This window comes from Sorex fumeus, unplaced genomic scaffold (assembly GCF_029834395.1).
Source record: "Sorex fumeus unplaced genomic scaffold, SorFum_2.1 ptg000006l, whole genome shotgun sequence".
In the NCBI taxonomy this organism is placed as follows: Eukaryota; Metazoa; Chordata; class Mammalia; order Eulipotyphla; family Soricidae; genus Sorex; species Sorex fumeus.
The window spans coordinates 47,803,400-47,825,425 of NW_026606063.1; the positions used below are offsets into that span (position 1 = coordinate 47,803,400).

General features: G+C 38.9%; 1 protein-coding gene across 1 annotated transcript in view; it reads left to right on the top strand.

Moving 5' to 3' along the window:
* WDPCP (WD repeat containing planar cell polarity effector) overlaps positions 1 to 22,026 on the top strand; it is a 377,262-nt gene that overhangs the window by 242,076 nt on the left and 113,160 nt on the right. Inside the window, exon 14 of the mRNA XM_056127073.1 lies at positions 15,536 to 15,638. Within this exon, the coding sequence (XP_055983048.1) occupies positions 15,536 to 15,638 (103 nt within the window). The remainder of the gene's footprint in view (positions 1 to 15,535; positions 15,639 to 22,026) is intronic.

The window sequence follows — 22,026 nt, forward strand, 5'->3', positions numbered from 1 at the left end:
TAAAGGTTAGGTAATGAGATGCCTCCAAATTTCTTGTTTTTCAGTATGGTTTTGGCTATGCGAGGTCTTTTATGATTCCACACAAGCTTCATAATTGACTTTCTATGTCCTTGAAGAATATTGTCTATTTTGGACAGGGATTGCATTGAATCTATATAGTGGTTTAGATAAAATGGTCAGTTTGACAATATTGATAATTTCAATCCATGAGCATGGAGAGTTTTCCATTTCCTAAGATCTTCAATTGTTTTTTTTTTCTTGAGTGTATTGAAGTTTTCATGGTATAGGTCTCTCACCTTTTTTGTTGGTTCCCAGGTACCGTGATGTTTTTAGACACTGTTTTAAAAGGCATAGATTCTTTGGTCTCTTTCTTCTCTGATTCATTATTTGCATGTAGAAATGCAACTGATTTTTGTGTATTTACTTTGTAACCAGCTACTTCACTTACTGGTTCATTGTTTCTAGAAGCTTTTCTGTGGATGTTTAGCGTCTTCATAAAATTGTTACTCATCATTTGATCACTTGACATCCCGTTTCTCATTGGTTTGCTTGAGCGGGCACCAGTAACATCTCCATTTGTCCCTGTTGCGTGCTGGTGTAGCCCAATGGCGCCTGCTCGTTCTAGGAACACAAACAGCCTCAAACTGATCAATGAGGGTCTTGACGAAGAAGTCTGACCATCTCATAAGTGGGCGGCCACGCAATCTTTTGATGTCCTGTGGAATCCAGTCCATAATGGCTCTAGTCCAGCAGTCTTCTCCAAATCTCATTACGTGTCCAGCCCATTTAATTTTCGACACCTTGGCAAACAAGACAGCATCCCTGATTCTTGATCCTCGATGGAGGTCGGAACTCCAGATTCTTTCTCTCACTTGAGTGAAGCGTGATACCCCAAGCATAGCTCTTTAAATTCCTCTTTGGGAAACCTAAATAGCGTTCTCATCATGTTTTTGTAGGGCTCAGGTCTCTGAGGTATATGTAAATGCAGAAAGAACAGTGGAATCGAAGATATGTGCCTGGAGCCGGGGGTCCTTCATTCTTTTAGCCATTTCTTCGACACTCTTGAAGGCATTCCAAGCCACTCTCTTCCTCCTGTGCAACTCAGGTGCCAGGTCATTCATCACGTTGACATCTCGACCTAGGTACACATAACTGTTGCATTCAGAGATGTTCATTCCATTGAAAGCAAATGGAACGTCAGGGACTAGTTTGTTTTTCATTAACACAGTCTTGGTGAGATTCAGCTGGAGTCGGACCTTTCCACACTGGTCGAAGTCGGCCAGAATTTATGCCGCTTAGCTAATGTTTGGTGTTGTTAGAACGATGTCATCAGCGAAGCAAAGGTGGTGTAGTTGCCGACCATCTATCTTCACTCTCATTCCTTCCCATTCCAGTCATCACATGACATTCTCAAGGGTGGCACTGAAGAATTTCAGTGAAATGGTATCACCCTGCCGAACCCCTCTCTTGATATGGATGATCACTTCCTTGTAGAATGGTAAGATCCTGGTAGTGAATCCATAATAAAGCTCACGGAGGATCCTGATGTATTGAGTTTGAACGCCCTGTTTGGCTAGGGCTTCAATGATTGCTTCTGTCTCAACAGAATCAAAGGCCTTCTTTAAATCAATGAGCGTTAGACAGAGCGGCATCTTGAACTCCCAAGGAACTTCCATGAGCTTGGTTATTTTGTGGATATGGTTGATTGTGCTGAATCCTTTTCGGAACCCAGCTTGCTCGCATGGTTGTCCTTCATCTAGTGTTCTGCCAATCCTATTCAGGATGACTCAAGTGAACAGCTTGTAGACGACAGACAACAGGCAGATTGGGCGATAGTTGCCAATGCCATGGATGTCTCCCTTCTTGTACAGTAGAACAGTACTGCTGATTTTCCATTGGGATAGAACCTTGCATTCAGACAGGTAGCGTGTGAAGAGCCAAGCCAGTGTATTGATGAGTACCGACAGCAGGTTCTTCAGGTGTTTGTGTCTGATCTTGTCTGGGCCAGGTGTTGTTTACTTTTTTACTGATGAAATGGCATGTCAGATTTTGGAAGGGAAAACGTTGGGGATGACAGATCCATCTTACGGGATTTGGTATATTGGCAGGTAGACGTGGCTATCGAAGAGATTCGAGTAGAAGTTGTGGGTAGTCTTGTCCACTGCCCTTCTGGAAGATGTGAGAGATCCATGAGGACGTCGGAGGGCAGTCATCTTAGTCTTGTATTTGGCAAGGGACAGGCAGGCGTTGCAAATGCCTTTCCCAGCTACTGCCGCATCTGCCAGCACTGCTGCTCTTCTCTCTTGGAGGTCTTCCTTTATGACTTCTCTGCTCTACTTTGAGAGCTCAGATTTATGTTACTCGTAAATATTTCAAATGGAATCTAAATACTAGAAAATATAGTTATAAACTAAATATACTTTATATTCTCATTTCTTATTCTGTGGATCATTTGAAAACTCACATGGAGTCACATAGCTTTTTTTTAAGTGTTTTATAATGAGGTTATAGGGCCAGAGAGATAGCTCAGTTAGTTTGAATGCACGCTTTATATGCCTAGAGATCTGGGTTTGATACCTGGCACAACTCAGTCCCCTGAGCTATAGCAAGAATGACACACAAACATTCCATCTATTATACTACCCTTTATGCATGCTCGGATGAGCCTCACGCATGAAGGAACCAGCAGTGAAACCAAGGTGTGTGGGACCCGGGGCTGAGATCCAAGCCTGCTCGGATCAGGACTGGGCCTCCTCCACCCAGATCCCCCATCTTCCAGTAGGTAGATGGTTACACCCACCAACTGCCCCCGGGTGTCATGTAATCCCATCAATGGCCAAGATCCAGAGACTTTAAAACCAAGCTCCCGGAAGTGTGCAGCCACATTTGCAGCCGCACAACCTTATTTTCTAGTTCTCACTCCAGAGAATCAGGCAGGCTACTGAGAGGATGCTGCCCACATGGCAGAGTCTGACAAGCTCCCCATGCCGTATTTGATATGCCAAACCCAGTAACAAAAATGGTCTCATTCCCCTGACCCTGAAAGAGCCTCCAATGTGGCACTTGCTAAAATCTCAGGGCTAGGACACATGGAGACGTTACTGGTGCCTGCTCCAGGAAATTGATGAACAATGGGAAGACAGTGATATAGTGATACAGTGAGTCATGATGAGATGTGGTGGAAAACATGACAAAAATGAATAAAAGTGAAAGAAATTTATTTCTGGTTTACTATCAGAAAATGTTTGGTTTGTATTTGTATACCTGCGCACCCAAGGTTGTGTAAGATTTTCTCAGGCAAAAGTGGTTATGAGTAGAAAAAAACATAAGTTCTCCTATATATGACTTCTTCATTATTTTAAATTTTATTGAGACTTTTTTGCACAACATTCATTCTTGCTTTTTCATTTTTATGTACTTCTATTTTTATGTTGAACTGTATGTTATTTGTGTGTAGTGTGATTATTGATCTAATTGGTTTTGAATATTTCATCTCTATTCTTCATCTTTTTTTCTTTTCTCCTTTTTTTCCACTCTTCAAAAATAGGAACTGCACCAAGAAATCCTAGAAAGTCCTGGGCCACTCTTGGTAATGCTCAGCACAGCAGCGTGAGACTGATGGTATTGGGATCCCACTGGTGCTCAGTCTAAAACTAGCCATGCTCAGAAGTCATGCATTGCCAAGAACTAAACATAAGACCTCATGTTTGGTAGCTCATGCTCCACAACTTGAGCTTCCACCCTGGGTTCTCTTCATTCTGATAATTACTTTAAATTAAATAAGAATTTGTAGTTATTATAGTTTATCTATCTTGGTTAATTAACTGGGCCCTTTTAGGATATGTGTGTGTACACATGTGTACACTGTGCGTGCACATGCTCTGTGATGCAATAATGTCCTGTCTTGTGCCCTGAGCACCAAGTTAAGCCCAGGATACCTCCCTAAACAGATCGAATTATAAAGTGAAGCAATGATGAATAAGTGGACTGTTTAACATTAGAAATTTTTGTCACCTTTACTTAGAAGTATGCTTGTGTAACCAGAAGCATGCTATAGAAAGTTAACTCATTTATACCAATTTACCTGTGTTAAAGTTGGCTTTGTTCTGTAGTTTCAAGTAAAATCAAGGTTTCCAAGAACATGTTGATGATTTTAAGCTGAGAACTATATATTGTATTTACTGTTTTTTTGTTATATTCCTTTGTTATCTTTCTAGCTATTCATCTGTATCTTTTTCTTTTATCTGAATAACACTGTTTAGTGCTTTGTTATTTGAGTCTTTTAATAGTAATTTTTTCCTTTCATTTGTCTTTAAATGTCTGTATCACCTTTATTTCTCAAAGATTTTTTTTCTTAGTATAAAATTCTGGGTTGACAGATTGGACTTTTTACCCTTTCAACAAAAGTGTTCAATTGCCTGGTATATTATATGGCTCAGATGGTTACTCTATAAGATATCTTTTCCCTTTTTACCCTAGCTGCTTTTCTCTGTCACTAGTTTTCAGTTGTTTGAGAATATAATAACTTTATGTTGTGTATATATGTGCATGCATGTATGTGTGTTTATGCTGTTTGTAGTTTCTAGATATTTAATTTATGTGGTTTATAGATATTTCATTTATTTTGTTTAAATATTTTGTTTACAGTTTTCATTGTATCAAGCTTTTTTGCTTTTTTTTATGACATGGTCCTCTGAATTTGGAGTCAGTCATACCACCAAGTAGTTCCAATTTGTGTTAGTAGCAAATAGTCACTAAAATTCACAGACTGTGCTGAGGTACTTATTTTCATTAAGTTTATCATAATTTTCCAGAATAAGAGTTAGAACATAGGTAGGCAAATTTTTCTTTGTGAAGGACCAGACAGTAAATACCTTAGCCCCTATATCTTGAAAATATAGGCAAAAAAGTAATTAAATTACATTGTAGGGTATTTTTTTGAATAAAATTTTATTTACTAAAACTGGTGTAGGCTTATGTGCCTCACATATTGCAATTTTCTTCAATGTTATATAATGGTTACTTTTTTTAAAAAATACTTCACTGTAATTCTAAAGACATTCCTACCAATATATTTATTAAGGTATTCTAAGATTTTGTTAGAATTCATATATATATATAATATGTAACATATTATATATATATATATTCTATAGAGCCATACCAAGGGTTCCAGGTGGGGGTACAAATTGAGACCTTGCAGCCCTTTGAAGCATCTTCCTTGCCCCAGTTAAAATTTTTTTTATTATTAGTTTATTTGAACTAAGGTCCAGCTAGGACATGGTCATTTAAAAAGTGTATAGCTGTTGCATGCTTTTGAAGTGCTTTCATAGTTCAAACAAATGTATAAACCCATAGCACATGACAAAACTTAGAAAAGACTATAATGACATTTATAGTTATACTGATCTGGCAATGACTGATCAGAGTAAGATTTAAAGGTAAAATTAAATCAGATATTATTGTAATGGGCTGGAGCGATAGCACAGTGATAGGGCATTTGCCTTGCAAGCGGCCAACATGGCCAATCTGAGTTCGATTCCTACACCCCTCTCGGAGAGCCCCAGCAAGCTACCCAGAGTATCTCGCCCACACAGCAAAGCCTGGCAAAGTACCCATGACGTATTCGATATGCCAAACACAGTAACAATTGTCACAATGGAGACGTTACTGGGCCCACTCGAGCAAATCAATGAACAACGCGAGGACAGTGACAGTGATTTTTGTTTTATCTACTTTTTATTGCACTATTGTTTAATTATTTCAGTATTATATTCAGAAAGAAATTACCTTTGAAAGACATAAGAACCTAGGAAGAGCAAGTTTATACTTTAGGTTTCAGATGATGCATAGACAGCATGTGTGTAAGTTTTTTTAAGCCTGGATCATAGCCAAAGCTTTATGAGTGTTTGTCATCTTTTGTAAGTAGAAGCCAGTTTCATATAATAGTGCTAAATGATCATACTAATATAATGTCAGTTTGACAAATGATATGTTTTTAAATTGTCATTGAGAATGACAAAGACTAAGTGATTCATTCTTCTGAATACTTTTCTAAAAACCTTGCTTTCAATTTAATAATGCTTTTTTAATGTAACTATCCAGCAAGTAGTAATCCTAGTAAAGATAGATGTTGGAATGTATCAATATTGCGCTTTTCAAGTCCATTGCCATTTATGTTGACTCTTTAGACTTGTTTTCCATTATAATTTTACACAAGAAATCTTCCCAAAGCCCAACAAAACAGGGATAGAGAGCTAATTTGGATTAAGGCACTTACCTTGTATACAGTCAACCTTGATTCAATTCCAATCACCTTATGGTACCCCAGATCACAGAACTAGTCTCCCAGTAATGTATTTGGGTTTTTGTTTTTGTGATGTTTTATTTTTTTTAATCGAATCACCGTGAGATACACAGTTACAAATTTGTTCATGATTGGTTGTATGGTTTCACGCATACAGTGCTCCAACACCCATCCCTTCACCAGTGTACATTTTCTACCACCCATGCCCCTAGTTTCCCTTCCACCTCCTCTCACCACCCTGCCACAGCCTGCCTTTATAGAAGTACTTTTCTTTTCTCCTCCTTTTTTCTTCTCCTTCTCCTTTTTTCTTCTCCTTCTCCTTCTCCTTCTCCTTCTCCTTCTCCTTCTCCTTCTCCTTCATCTTCATCTTCGTCTTCGTGTTTTCTCTGTCTTTCTCTCCTTTTGTGCATTATGGTTTGCAATACAAGTACTGAAATGTTATCATGTTTGTCCCTTTACCTACTTTCAGCACTCAGTTCTTGTCCAGAGTGGTCATTTCCAACTATCATTGTCATAAGGGTACTTTCTCCATCCTCTCTTCCACCACTACCACTTGTGACAAGCTTTCAACTGTGTCCCAGTCCTCCTGACCCTAGTTTCCACAATAATGTATTTGACTCTAATCATCTAAGCAGGTTGAACAATGTCTATAAGAGAACCTTGATGGTGAGGGATCAATAGTAATATATAGGGCCTAAAACTTTGAGGAATGCTACTTAAGAAAAAGAATTTAACTTTTCAAGTCAGCACAAATATTACACAATGATGATCAAAGAAAGAGAACCGCTGTAATGAGTAACTTTTTTCTGAAAAGTGGGTGGTGGTCCAAATACACTTGGATGCCTCTGAGCTAAGGAATATATAGTGGTTAGGACAGAGGGAGATAACTCAGAGGGCTCAGTACATGCCTTGCATGCATGAGACTCCCAGTTATATCCTTGTTATGACATGGACTACCCAATCACCATTGGATATAGCTCAGATATAGCTTAACATCTCCTTTATGGCTCCAGGAATCCTCAACACTACTGGGTCCAAGCAGGACTGTGTCTCTGAACCCAGGCATTAAACTATCTGAGCGTGCTGGCCTAGTCAAGCAAAAGACAGACAATGAATTATAAAACCAAATGTCTCTTGTTCTCTTTATGTATTAGAAGATGATAATTTCTCAGAAGTATGTGAGGATTAATTATGTATATCCAATAACTTAAGGACCAATAAGACTTAGCCTCTTTAGATTAATGATTCCTGTTCTCTATGATAAAAAAAATAAAGAGGGACCCAGATATATGACTCAAATGATGGCCCTGAGTTTGATCCTAAACTGTGTATGCCCACTCCTGGTCCCACTAGGTGTGACTCTGGTTGTCCTGCATACAGAGTTGAGGACATCCTTAGAATTTTTCTTTTTTTAAAAAAAAAAGATTAATTTGACGCTGAAGAGAGAGTACAGCAGGTAAGGCACAGATCACAGAGCTAGTGGTAAGCCCTGAGCACAGCCAGGTGTAACTCCAAAACAAAGCAGAATGAAGTATTTTTTTAATTAGAGTGAGAAAGTAAAGAATTAAGGAAGAATAAGAGAATGAGAATGCAGATAAAAACATCCCAGAAATAATCTGAACATCACATATCTTAGAGACAGCACTCATTTACATCACTGCTAAGCATAATGTTCTAATAACAGCTCACAAAGAAAACTGAATTTGTATGGTTTGTAGATATTCGTTTTTTCCTTATTTATAAGTATGTTATCAATATTTTATATATATATATTCTTTTGGGGTCACACCTGGCCATGCATAGGTGCTACTCCTGGCTCATGCACTCAGGAATTTCTCCTGGCAGTGTCATGGTACCATATTGGATGCTGGGAATTGAACCCTGGTCAGCCTCATGCAAGGCAAATGCCCTACTTGCTGTGCTATCGCTCCAGCCCCTTAATACTATATTCTTGGGGTTTTTTTGTAGGAGTACTGCTATTTATTCAGCCACTGATTAGCTGATTGAATTGTGCATGAACTCCACCTTACTTTTTTTTCATTTTTTATAATTTTATTTATTGAATCACCATGAGAGCAGTTACAAAGCTTTTGGGTCTAAGTCTCGGTCATACAATGAAACACCCGTACCTTCACCAGTGCCCATTCTCCACCACCAAAAACCCCAGTATCCCCCATCCCACACCCTCCCCCTACCTGTGGGGCAGATGATTTCCACATTACACTCTCTCTACTTTGATCACATTCAATATTTCGACACCAGACCCACCATTATTTGAGATTTTACCCCAACACTCAGATCTGCTGAAAAGGCAACAATAGACAATTTGTGTTCTATTGCTGGTTATGAATAACATATGATGTCGCGTGGCTGCAGTAGGGCCATGTGGTGGACGTATTCGACATGCCAGACACAGTAACAACAAAGTCTCCAATGGAGACGTTACTGGGCCTGCTCGAGCAAATCGAGCAAATCTGGAGGGATTTCTGCCAAAAGCCACTGGGTTTCGAGATCTGCTCCTGAGTCTCTGGGATCATGGCCGTTGAGCAGTTTGATGAGGAGCCAGAGAGGCCGTTCATGGGCGATGACTTGGGGTCTCGTTAGGGTGGGGAGGACAGGCCCGGCTCCACCCCATCCCGGGAGGCCCAACAAGTTTTGTCACTGCGGGCCCAAGCCTGACTGTCCAGTGGCCTCTGGATGATGACGGCCACCAAGCTGCCAGAAGGAAACAGGTGGAGGGACAGCACCCTTTCCCCCCTGGGGTGGCCCGGTGACAGTAACCTACTGCAGGATCCGGACACATTTCTGCCAAAAGCCGCTGGGTTTCGAGATTTGTTTATGAGTCTCTGGGATCAAGGCCGTTGAGCAGCTTGATGAGGAGCCAGAGAGGCCGTTCATGGGCAGTGACTTGGGGTCTTGTTGGGGTGGGGAGGACAGGCCCGGCTCCCCCCCCCCCAATCCCGTGAGGCCCAACAAGTTTCATCACTGCAGGCCCAAGCCTGACTGTCCAGTAGCCTCTGGAGGATGACGGCCACCAAGCCGCCAAGAGGGAATAGGCGGAGGGACAACACCCTTTCCTCCCTGGGGTGGCGACAGTAACGTACTGTGGGGTCCAGATGCATTTCTGCCAAAAGCCACTGGGTTTTGAGATTTGTTTCTGAGTCTCTGGGATCATGGCAGTTAAGCAGCTTGATCAGGAGCCAGAGAGGCCATTCGTGGGCGATGACTTGGGGTCTCATTGGAGTGAGGAGGACAAGCCTGGCTCCACCCCCATCCCGTGAGGCCCTGTGTGTCTCGTCACTGGGGGCCCAAATGTGACTATCCAGTGGCCTCAGAAGGATGGTAGTCACTGGACCGCCAGGGGGAACAGGCCAAGGCACGAAACCTATTTCCACCTGGGTTGGCCCAGCACCGGTAGCCTACTGCAGAGACCAGATGCATTTCTACCTAAAGCCGCTGGGTTCCGAGATTCGTTTCTGAGTCTCTAGGATCATGGCCATTAAGCAGTTCAATCAGGAACCAAAGAGGCCTTGCCTCCAATTGTATAGCTGGGCCGGAGGTGGTTTGTGGGTGTGTTTCCCACATACCTAACTTTTGGCCATTTACTTTCTTGGTAAACTTTGCCCCAAGTTTTTGGGATCTGGCCAAAGGCACAGCAGCAATTTGGGGGTATCTGGAAGTCTCAAGGCGCCATGAAGCTGCTGATGCACTCGCCTCACAGGTACAGATTGACCTGCTGGCAGCACCATACCCCCTCAATACTATATTCTTAATGTTAAATTTTTTAGTATTCTTTACCACTTGACTTGACGTACATATTTTAAGATGAACTTATAAAACAAAAACTTTGGTATTATACTTATTGGAATACCATTGAATTTAACAGATAGTTTAAAGTTAGAATTGGTAGCATTATGATGTATAGTCTTCCCAGCAGTAACTATATACTTTTTATTAAGTATTCATTATGTCATTCAGGAATTATATGTTAGTACTGCCAAAGTTAGTAATAATAGTAATAGTAATAGTACTATTTTAAAAAGCTACCCTAGTTTATTTTTTATAATGCTTGTTTAACGTTGCTGGTAGATAGCAAGTTGTTAGCCATCAAATCCAAGTAAAGTTTTAGACTTTGATTAGAAACATAGATGCAGGGTCTAGAAACAGTGTTAAAAGGTAGAGCATTTTAAGTGAAATGAGTCAGAAAGAGAGGGTTAGACATAGAAAGATTACATTCATCTGGGGGATATAAAGTAACAAAATATGAGATTAATACCCAAGAATAGCTGAGATCAACACCAGGAGGATTACTCCATAGCTTAGAGGCCAGCCGGGTATTCTAGGGGAAAGGGCAGTTCAGATAGAGAAGGGAGCACCAAATAAAGGGTGTTGGAGGATCCTCCCAGGAGGGGAGATGCATGTCGAAAGTAGACTATGGACTGAACATGTTTGCCACTCAATGCCTCTTTTGCAGACCACAACACCCAAAAGGAGAGAGAACAAAAGAGAATGCCCTGCCACAGAGGCAGAGTGGGATGGGGAGGATGAGGGTGAGAGGGATACTGGGATCTGTGGTGGTGGGAAATGGGCACTGGTGGAGGGATGGGTATTTGATCATTGTATAACCAAAACCCAAGCACAAAAATTTGTAAATCTGCAACTGTACCCCATGGTGTTTCACTAATAAAAATTAAAAAAAAAAAGGGTAGAGCATTTACCTCTTATGTTGATACCCTGTGTTCACACCCCAGAACCACAAAACAAAAACAGAATCATAGATGATATAATAAATAAAAGGTATTTAATAAATATTGTAATCTAATATAGTAACTTAATATAGTAGTATATTTTTAATTATTATAATTTCTTTAATACATTAAATTATAATGAAAATATCATACCCTTGGATTAACTGAGAAAAAGTACCAAGTATTCAGTTGTTAGGCCAATGTCATATTGCTTTCAAGTTTTCTTTGTTTTAGCCAGTTAATTTTATTGTTATAAATGTCACCAATCTTGAGCCTATACAATCACATTTTTCTTCTAGGATGGCAACCCATAGTTACATACATAAAAAATTTAATTCTAGTACATTGTTAAAATTTGGAATCAGCAAATAGGTTGAAAACTTGAAGTTATTCTAATGGTACTGTGTGTAACAAAAGAAAACACATTTCTACAAACTGCTGATGAAATTTTATATATAAATAATTGAGTAAAGTTTTATTTTTTAATTAATTTTTTTCAACATCCATCCCTTCACCAGTGTACATTTCCACCACCAATGTTCCCATTTTCACTTCTGTCCCCACTCCTGCCTGTCTCTGTAGCAGGTACTTCTCTCTCTCTCTCTCTCTCTCTCTCTCTCTCTCTCTCTCTCTCTCTCTCTCTCTTTCTTTCTCTCTGAGTCACTGTCACTGTCCTCCCGTTGTTCATCAATTTGCCCAAGTGGGCCCAGTAACGTCTCCATTGGAGACTTTGTTGTTACTGTGTTTGGCATATCAAATACGTCACGGGGAGCTTGCCAGGCTCTGCTGTGGGGGCGAGATACTCTCGGTAGCTTGCCGGGCTCTCTGAGAGGGGCGGAGGAATCGAACTCGGGTCGGCCATGTTGGCTGCGTGCAAGGCAAACGCCCTACCACTGTGCTGTTGCTCCACAGGTCTACAAATGTTAATAATGGTATTATTGGCAGATGGGATAATGGGTTCTTTCATTTTTTTTTATTAGTGAAACACCATGAGGTACAGTTGTGGACTTACAAATTTTTGTGCTTGGGTTTCAGTTATACAATGATCAAGTACCCATCCCTCCACCAGTGCCCATCCTCTACCCCCACCAATCCCAGTATCCCCCCCCATCCCCCATCCCACCCTGCCTCTGTGGCAGGGCACTCCCTTTTGTTTTATCTCTCTTTTTGGGTGCTTTTATTAAAGAACTGTGATATACAAATTTATTGCTAGTTGAATTTTAGGCATATAATATTTTAACACCAATCCTACCACCAGTGTCAGCTTCCCTCCACCAGTGTTCTGTATTCCCTCCCCACCAATTAACCCCCTGGAATCTACTTGACAGGCACAGGATAACATGTCTATAATGAAGGGTACATACAGGTATTCCTTTTCTTCAAAATCTATTGCAATATTCATGTATTAATGTTGTTCTATGATTAGACTTTTTTCTCCTTTCTATTTCTTTTCCTCATAGGGTAGTTCTGTGAGATATTAGTTCCTGAGCATATTATTTTAATTGAGCATATTTACAGATAAGATGACATTTTTAGCTATTACTTAAAAGTATAGAATATCATTGCATTGTAAAACCAAAGTTTATTGACTTCTGCTCTATAAAGTTTTATATTCCCAGTAAAGTAAGTGCTGTTTTTTTTCCAAAACTTTGCTACTTATAATTACCAACTTTTAAAAACCTACATAATTTGCAATTTTTTTCAGTTTGGATTATTTTAATATTAATGAAGTGAGACACCTTTTCATAAAAACTCATTGACAGTTCATTTATAAATATGCTGTTCCTTTTTTATTATTAAAAGTTTCATTTCAACAATCATGCTGTTACAAACAGGAGATCTGAGTACTTGACTCTGCCTATTTTAAAAAATATTTATTTAGATTTTTTAAGTGTTACTTTTCACTGCTTCCCCCCATACATCCAAGTCTTTCCTTCATTTGGAAAAATCTATCATCTGAGAAAACTTTTATTTTCTTAAGTTTTTCTGCATACATGTACCAGGTATCCTGATTCTCCAACACTTTGTTTTTTAATTTTTATTAATGAAACACCATGAAATACAGTTGTGGACTTACAAGTTTTTGTGCTTGGGTTTCAGTTATACAATGATCGAGTACCCATCCCTCCACCAGCGCCCATTCTCCACCACCAACGATCCCAGTATCCCTCCCACCCCCTCATCCCCGCGTCCCATCCCACCTCTGTGGCAGGGCATTCTCTTTTGTTCTCTCTCCTTTTGGATGCTGAGGTTTGCAAAAGAGGCATTGAGTGGCAATCATGTTCAGTCTATAGTCTACTTTCAGCGTGCATCTCTCATCCTGGGGGGATACCCCCGAAACCCTTTACTTAGTGTTTCCTTCTCTATCTGAGCTGCCTTTTCCCCTAGCATGTGCGGCTGGCCTTCAAGCAATGGAGTGAACCTCCTGGTACTTATCTCGGCTATTCTTGGGTGTTAGTTTCCAATTTTGTTACTTTATAGTCCCCAGATGAATGCAATCTTTCTATGTCTGTCCCTCTCTTTCTGACTCATTTCAGTTAGTATGATACTTTCCATGTAGTACCACTTATATGTAAATTTCATAACTTCATCTTTTCTAACAGCTGTATAGTACTCCATTGTATAGATGTACCAAAGTTTCTTTAACCAGTCATTTGTTCTCCAGCCGACAAAGGGTTGATATCAAGGATATACAAAGGACTGGTTGAACTCCAGAAGAAGAAAAATCCAACCCCATCAAAAAATGGGGCGACGAAATGAATAGAAACTTTCTCAAAGAAGAAATCTGAATGGCAAAAAGGCACATGAGAAAATGTTCTACATCACTATTCATCAGAGAGATGCAGATCAAAACAACAATGAGATATCTCACATCACAGAAACTGACACACATCAAAAAGAACAAGAACAACTAGTGCTGGCACAGATGTGGCGAGAAAGGGACTCTCCTTCACTGCTAGTGGGAATGCCGACTGGTTCAGCCCTTTTGGAAAACAGTATGGACGATTCTCAAAAAATCAGAAATTGAGCTCCCATTTGACCCAACAATACCAGTCCTGGGAATATATTCTGGAGAGGCAAAAAGTACAGTCGAAATGACATCTGCAGATGGGTACTTTATCATTGTATAACTGAAACCCAAGCACAAAAATTTGTAAGTCTACAACTGTACCTCATGATGTTTCACTAATAAAAATCAAAAGATAAAAAAAATTTAAAAAATATACCATAGGTCAAAAAAAAAAAAGTTCACACAGGGAAATGAGAAAACATTTTTAACTAAATGAAAATAAAAGTAAAGCATATCAAAAAAAAAAAAAGAAAGAAATAACATCTGCACTTCTATGTTCATTGCTGTACTGTTCACAATATCCAACACATTTTCTATATTTTCCCTCCAAGTCTAACCTCTTATGCACAAATTCATTTCTGGTACCAGCTGCTCCTCTTTACTTCAAAGTACTCTGAACAATTATCAGCCGTTAAACCTACACACTGTTATGTAATTAACAGTTGGTTTCCAGTGGCCTACCTCCCCTCTAGTAGCTTCTTAAGACTGTAATTATCAGGAACTGGAGAGATATTACAGTAGGTAAGGCACTTGCCTTGTATACTGCCAACCAGACTAGATCTCTGCCACCCCATATGGTCCCCTGAGCACTTCCAGGAGTGATCCCTGAGCATCACCAGGTGTGGCCCCCCCCAAAAAAAAAGAGACAATAGACTTGGTCTCTGCACTCCAGACAGAATACCTGACTCTTAGAGGCACTGTTTATACGTTAAATGAATGAGTTCAAATAATAATAGCACTGTCACTGTAGCACTGTTCTCCCATTGTTCATTGATTTCCTAGAGCGGGCCCAGTAACATCTCCATTGTGAGACTTGTTGTTACTGTGTTTTGGCATATCGAATATGTCACGGGTAGCTTGCCAGGCTCTGCCGTGCGGGCAAGATACTCTCAGTAGCTTGCCGGGCTCTCCGAGAGGGGGCCGAAGAATAGAACCCAGGTTGGCCGGGTTGGCCGCATGCAAGGCAAATGCCTTACCACTGTGCTATAAAATTAATAATATTAAAATAATATTGGCAAATACATATCAGCCAGATTTATGCAGTATTCCTTGTAAAAAGTTTATTAGCATAATATATAATGAAGCTCCTTCAAATATTCTCATCAGAGAAAAATAAGCTAAAATTTTTTATTCTGGCAAAACATATTGAGTTAAACATTTTGTTAAGACCTTGTATTTTTCCCCTAAATAGCTAAACTACTTTAGCTACAATAGTTATGACTTTGATCTTCAATTCAACAAAATTTGCTTATGCTGAAAAAGATAACTGAGAAAATTAAAACACAAAAAAGAATATTCATTGGCCATGTGTGTTTTGTAATCAAAACAGGTTTCTTTCTTTCAGATGCTCCTTTGTAACCTGACCAAGATTCATTTTGGATTAATCTTTTATTTTGCTTATTTCCAAAGGACATCCATTACCTTGCACTAGATAAGGGTGAATTGGCACTAGCTGAAGTGGCAAGAAAAAGAGCAAGTGATATTGATGCAGAATCAATAACCTCTGGAGTTGGTAAGAATTAACGCTATTTTTAAGTGCTTTTTTGTGTTAATCAATACTTCTTCAGTGTCCTTTCTATTTATTTTAGTAGGACATGGTTGGTTACTTACTTTTTTGAATCTGGATATGATTACAAGGATGTATTTACTTTGTGAAAATTCATTGAGTGATATTTTTATGATCTGTGTGCCTTCCTGCATTTATGTTATACTTTGACTTAAAAAAATTGTAATTACCAAATTATTCATCATGTCATATCAGCTTCTGCTTGTGCAAATTTTGATTGTGATGATGGCTATTATGCATTATATTTTTAAGCAAATGCTTAATAGAATAATATACTTCTATTTAAATTCTCTCTTGTTCTCATTATTTGTCATTTTGCTTGCATCAGAGAACCTCTTTGAAAATTAAAAAAAATCCTCAAAAAATGTTTGTCAAGAAATTAATTTATGCTTTGGAAAAAGTTTGAAATTGAATAGTTGGATTAAATTAGGGTACCTGAGTAAAAATAGCTTTCCCCAGTAGAATGCAAGCTATTTTGAAGAAAGAAACTATAATGAGGAAACCACGAACTTTTTTTCTAATTCCATTTGGTATTGTGAGTGCTGCCATTCCAGTTTTGGAACACAAGTAGATAGATCACATAAAATGCTATCATCTTGATTATTGCTATTATTATTAAATGGCATCTTATCAAAGATAATAATTGAGGCCAAATAGTAAGGCCTGAAAAACGAGGCTGAGAAATGGAGAATAGGAGGATATAAGCCAAGAAAAAAATATTCACCAAAAATTCAGAAATGAGGCAGGGACCAAAAAGGTAATACCATGCTCCATGTTTATGGGGCCACCATTCAGCGATGCTCAGGGGTCCAAACGCCATTTCCAGTGATGTACAGGCCAAGTGCTGAGGTATCCAGGGCCCAGAGGCCCTCTAGGCAACGAGAGCCTGATCTACAGTGCTCAACAAATCTTGCGATGCTAGAATCAGTTAAATTCAAGACTACACATTTGGGGTATGTGCTCACCCACATCTATCCATGCCCATGGCCCTCAATGAATTTCTCTATTGGTATATTTAGGTTCCTTTCTAAATTTTTTACTATTAATTTTTGTTTGTATTTTTCAGAGATTCAGCCAAAATCTTTTATGTGTATATTGTTTATTTTGGGGTTGATTGTTGTTTACATTTGAGAACACATTTCATACCTTTGGTTTTATTCCCAATTTGATTTTTAAGTTTTTGATGCCTTGTTTTATATTTCATTTCTTTCACTTATTGTTGTGTTAATTTTACTAGTCTTTTCTAATCTTCACCATTTCTGTATAGATTATTGGTCAAATACTTTTACTATTAGGTTTTTTGTAGAGACAGGTTTTCTAGGCATGGCATCGTGTCATCTGCATAAAGTTAGCTTGACTTTTGTTCCTATCTGAATGACCTTAATATCTCTTTGTTATCTAATTCTATGTCCAGGACTTCCAATACTGTATTGAGTAGTAGTGGTGAGAATGAGCAGTCTTGTCTTGTACTTGCTCTTAGAGGAAAGGCTTTCCTTTTTTAACCATTGAATACAATGTTTTCTGTGGGCTTGTGGTAAATGGCTTTAAGTATGTTGAGAAAAGTCCCTTCACTCTCCATTTTATTGAGAGTTGGATCTTTCTTTCTCTGAACCTGTTTATACAGTCATTTGATCATTATTTTTCCTTGTCTTCATATGGTGTATTATCTTATTTGCATATATAAAACTTTTTTTTTGCATTTCTGGGGTGAATCCTATTGCTTGTGGTATATGATCCTTTTGAAGTACTGTTGGATTTTGTTTGCTAATATTTTGTTGGGGATTGTTACATCTATGTTCATCAAGGATACAGATCTACAGCTTCCTTTCTTTATTTTTTACAATGTCTCTGTCTGCTTTTAGTATCAAGGTAATCTACAGTATTCCATGTCTTCAATTTTCTGAAGTAGTCTGAAAAGGATTGGAAGCAGGTCTTCTTAAAAGGTTTGAGTAAACTCATTAGTAAACCAGTCTGGGCCTGGAATTTTGTTTTGCGGAAACATTTGATTGCCATTTTGATTTCCTTGATAATAACTGGTTTATTCAAGAGTAAACTGAGCACTGTTTTCACACTAGTGCTCTGTTTATTACTGATTTCATCTTGCAAGGTTATAGAAGTCCAAAAAACCAGGATTAATTTCTTCTAAGTTCTCCAGTGTTGTGGCATAATGATTTCCAAAGTACTGCCCGATGACCCTTTGAATTTCTATGCTATCAGTTATGACATTTCCTATTTCATTTTTGATTCTATTTACTAGGGTTTTCTCTCTTTTTTCTTTGTGAGCCTGCTAATGTTTGTCAAGCTTGTTTATTCATTGATCTTTTGAATTTTTTAAAATATCCATTTCATTAATTTCTGCCCTAAGTATTATTATTGCCTACCTCCATTTGTTTTAGGTTCCTTTTCTTTTCTTTTCCTAGCCGCTTAAGCTGTACTGTTAGGTTACATATATGGGCCTTTTCTTTATTTTTTAAGTAATTTTTTACTAAAGAACTGTGATTTACTAAGTGATTGATAGTTGAATTTTAAGCATACACTATTTCAACACCAATCCCACCACCAAGTGTCATCTTCCCTCCACCAGTGTTTCCGTGTTCTCTCCCCACCTTCCAAGCCCCCCATTCTTGCCTGTCACCTTGACAGACACATTACAAAGTTCCTGTGTTTGCTGCTTAGATCTCATGTTTTCAGTGTTGTTGAGTCTGTGTTTTAGAAATATATCTATATGTTTCACCCCCACTTTTCTTCTCAGTGAATGCCTGCAGCTTGCTTTGCTATGAGGAAACCACATTGGTGGTTTTCTAGAAACCACAGAGTGTTTCTTCTTAATATTGTTTTTGCTGTATCCCATACATTCTGGTCGAATGTATTTACATTCTCATTTGTTTCCAGGAGTCTTCTGATTTCCTCTTTGATCAACTTGTTCAGTAGTGAATTGTTTGACTTCCAAATGTATGAGTTTTACTGGACAGCTACATGCAAAAAAAATGGGCTCAGATCTCTGCCTAACATCATGTACAAAAGTAAGATCAAAATGGATTAAAGACCTCAGCATCAGACTGGAATCCATAAGGTACATTGAAGACAAAGTTGGCAAAACCCTCTATGACATTGAAGCTAATGGTGTCTTCAAAGATGTCACGCCACTAGCTAAGCAAGTGAAAACAGAGATAGACAAATGGGACTATCTTAAACTAAGAAACTTCTGCACCTCAAAAGAAACAGTGACCAAAATACAAAGACAGTCCACAGAACGGGAAAGGATATTCACCAAACACACATCCGACAAGGGGCTAATATCAAGGATATACAAAGTACTCGTTGAACTCCACAAGAAGAAAACACCCAACCCTATCAGAAAATGGGGCGATGAAATGAACAGAAACTGCATCAAAGATGAAATTCGAATGGCTAAAAGACACATGAGAAAATGCTCTACATCATTAATCATCAGGGAGATGCAGATCAAAACAACAATGAGGTATCATTTCACACCACAGAGACTGGCCCACATCCAAAAGAACAAAAGCAACCAGTGTTAGCGCGGATATGGCAAGAAAGGGACCCTCCTTCACTGCTGGTGGGAATGCCGACTGGTTCAGCCCTTCTGGAAAACAGTATGGACGATTCTCAAAAAACTAGAAATTGAGCTCCCATTTAACCCAGCAATTCCACTCCTGGGAATATACCCCGGAGAGGCAAAAAAGTATAATCGAAGCAACATCTGCAGTTGTCTGTTCATTGCAGCACTGTTTACAATAGTTAGAATCTGGGAAAAAACTGACTGCCCAAGAACAGATGACTGGTTAAAGAAGCTTTGGTACATCTACACAATGGAATACTACGTAGCTGTCAGAAAGGATGAAGTCATGAAATTTACATACAAGTGGAACTACATGGAAACTATCATGCCAAGTGAAATGAGTCAGAAAGAGAGGTATAGCCGTAGAAAGATTGCATTCATCTGGGGAAAATAAAGTAACAAAATAGGAGACTAACACCCAAGAATAGCCGAGATAAATACCAGGAGGATTACCCTATGGCTTTGAGGACAGCCACTAGGAGATGAGGCATGCTAGGAGAAAACGCAGCTCAGATAGAGAAGGGAGCACCAAATAAAGGGGGTTGGGAGGTTCCTTTCAGGATGGGAAATGCGTGATGAGAGTAGACTATAGTCCAAACAAGATTTCCACTCAATGTCTCTTTTACAAACCACAGCACTAAAAAGGAGAGAGATAAACAAAAGGGAATTCCCTGCCACAGTGGTAGGGTGGGATGGGAGGAAGGGGGATGGGAGGGATACTGGGACTGGTGGTGGTGGAGAATGGGCACTGATGGAGGGATGGATATTCGATCATTGTATAACTGAAACCCAAGCACAAAAATTTGTAAGTCTACAACTGTACCTCATGGTGTTTCACTAATAAAAATTTAAGGAAAAAAAAATTCTAAACAGTTTGAAGACCAGAATTTCTTGGGCTAATTACCCCAATATCTGCAGAGCCACCAGAATACAGAGAGGTTCTTATTTATCTTTTCTTGGAGCACGAGTTGCTGGAACCACAAATTTTTAGTTTATTAAAATGTGACTATTAATTTTTGGATACTGATTTATGAATCTTTAAAACCATAAATTTTCTTGAACAGCAGCTTTATAAACTTTCCTTACATTAAACTTTAGTTCCTTCTGCAGACTATCAGATTCCTGGGTGATGAAAAAGATGCATATTTCCAAAAAAATGTAGATAGAGACAGCTCAAGATTATAGTGACATTTAATAACAATATCCCTATTTTATTTCCAAAACCACCCAGCCTGTAACCTCTTCTCATTATTCCTGGGTAGGAGGGACAATCATCAATGGTAAAAGGGGTGGGGTGGGGGAATGGGCTAGGGGGTGTAAATAAAAAAAAAGTGTGAGTTTTTCTCTCATTTCATCTCATTTCTGTTTCCAAAGCCTCATGATCTGAGAAGACACTTGATATGGTTTCTCTCTCCTTGATTTTATGAAGATGTTTTGTGGCACAGTATGTGGTCTCTCTTAGATAATGTCCCATATGCACTGGAGAATAGTGTGCACTCAACATTTTGGGAACGAGGCCCATGTCTTCTATTTCTTCCTTCAAGATCATTATTTCCTTGTTGTGTTTTTGCCTAAATGATCCAATCCAGATCATCTAGGCAAAAAGATGATTGTAAAGAGAGTTAAAATCTCCTGCAATTATTTTGTTACCATCAGTGTCTTCTTCCTGTTTACTAGCAGCTGTTTTATATGCTTTAATGGACCATAATTCAGGAGTCTGAATTTTTCTTGATATATTGATTCCTTTAATATTAAGAAATGGCCATCCCTGTACCTCATAACTGTTTAAATTTGAAGTCTGTATTGTGTAATATTAGTAATCCCTGTGCTCAGGGATCACTCTCCTGGTAGTGCTGGGCGTAGAATCTGGGTCAGCTCCATGGAAGGCAAATGCCTTAACCGCTGTACTGTCACTCTGGCTACAATTCTGCCTTTCTAAAGGCACTGTTTGCCTAGAAGATTGTTTTCCAGCCATTGATTTTGAGCCTGTGTTTACCCTGACTATTCAGATGTGTCTCTTGTAGGCAGCAGAATTCTTGACACAATTTTCTGATTCATCCTGTCCCAAGACTTCTCAGGGCAAAGGGTTAGCCTGAGGGTTCAGGCTGGAGTCCTGAGATCCTTCCTGGGCCCTAGGTTATCAGCACCACATGCCTAATCTGTTGGTACACTCACCTGATATTTGGTAGAGTCAAGGGTACCACTAGAAAGCTGCAAGCCAGGTAGTATTTTTTATAAAAAAAACTTTATTTAAACACAATGATTTACAAAATTGTTCATAATACAGTTGTTAGGGGCTTTTGATATTCTTGCATCAATCTCACCACCTGAATGACCTTACCTCCCATTGTCCCCATTTTCCCAACCACCCCCTAGCAGGCACAAGGCAATTTGTTTTATATTGCTTGTTACAATCAAATGGCTAAAGAAATTATAAAAATACTTCAATAAAAGAATATTTGGGAAAATTGTTATATCTTACCATGGGATTGTTAAGTCTTTGTCTGAGGATTTACTACTAAGCTGTCCATCACTAGTTGAGCCTTGTGTGTTGTTGTTTTTGTTTGCTAAATTTAATTGGCTTCTATGCTACTTTACCATCTAATTTGGCATGTTTCTACTGGAATTTCAGTACTGTGGAATGTGCAGCCAAGGATGAACTAGGCGTCCTCCCTTTAAGACACTGCATTTCTTCATCCAGTTATTCTAAATGCTGCATATAAGTGAGCTCATCCCATGTTTGTCTTCTTA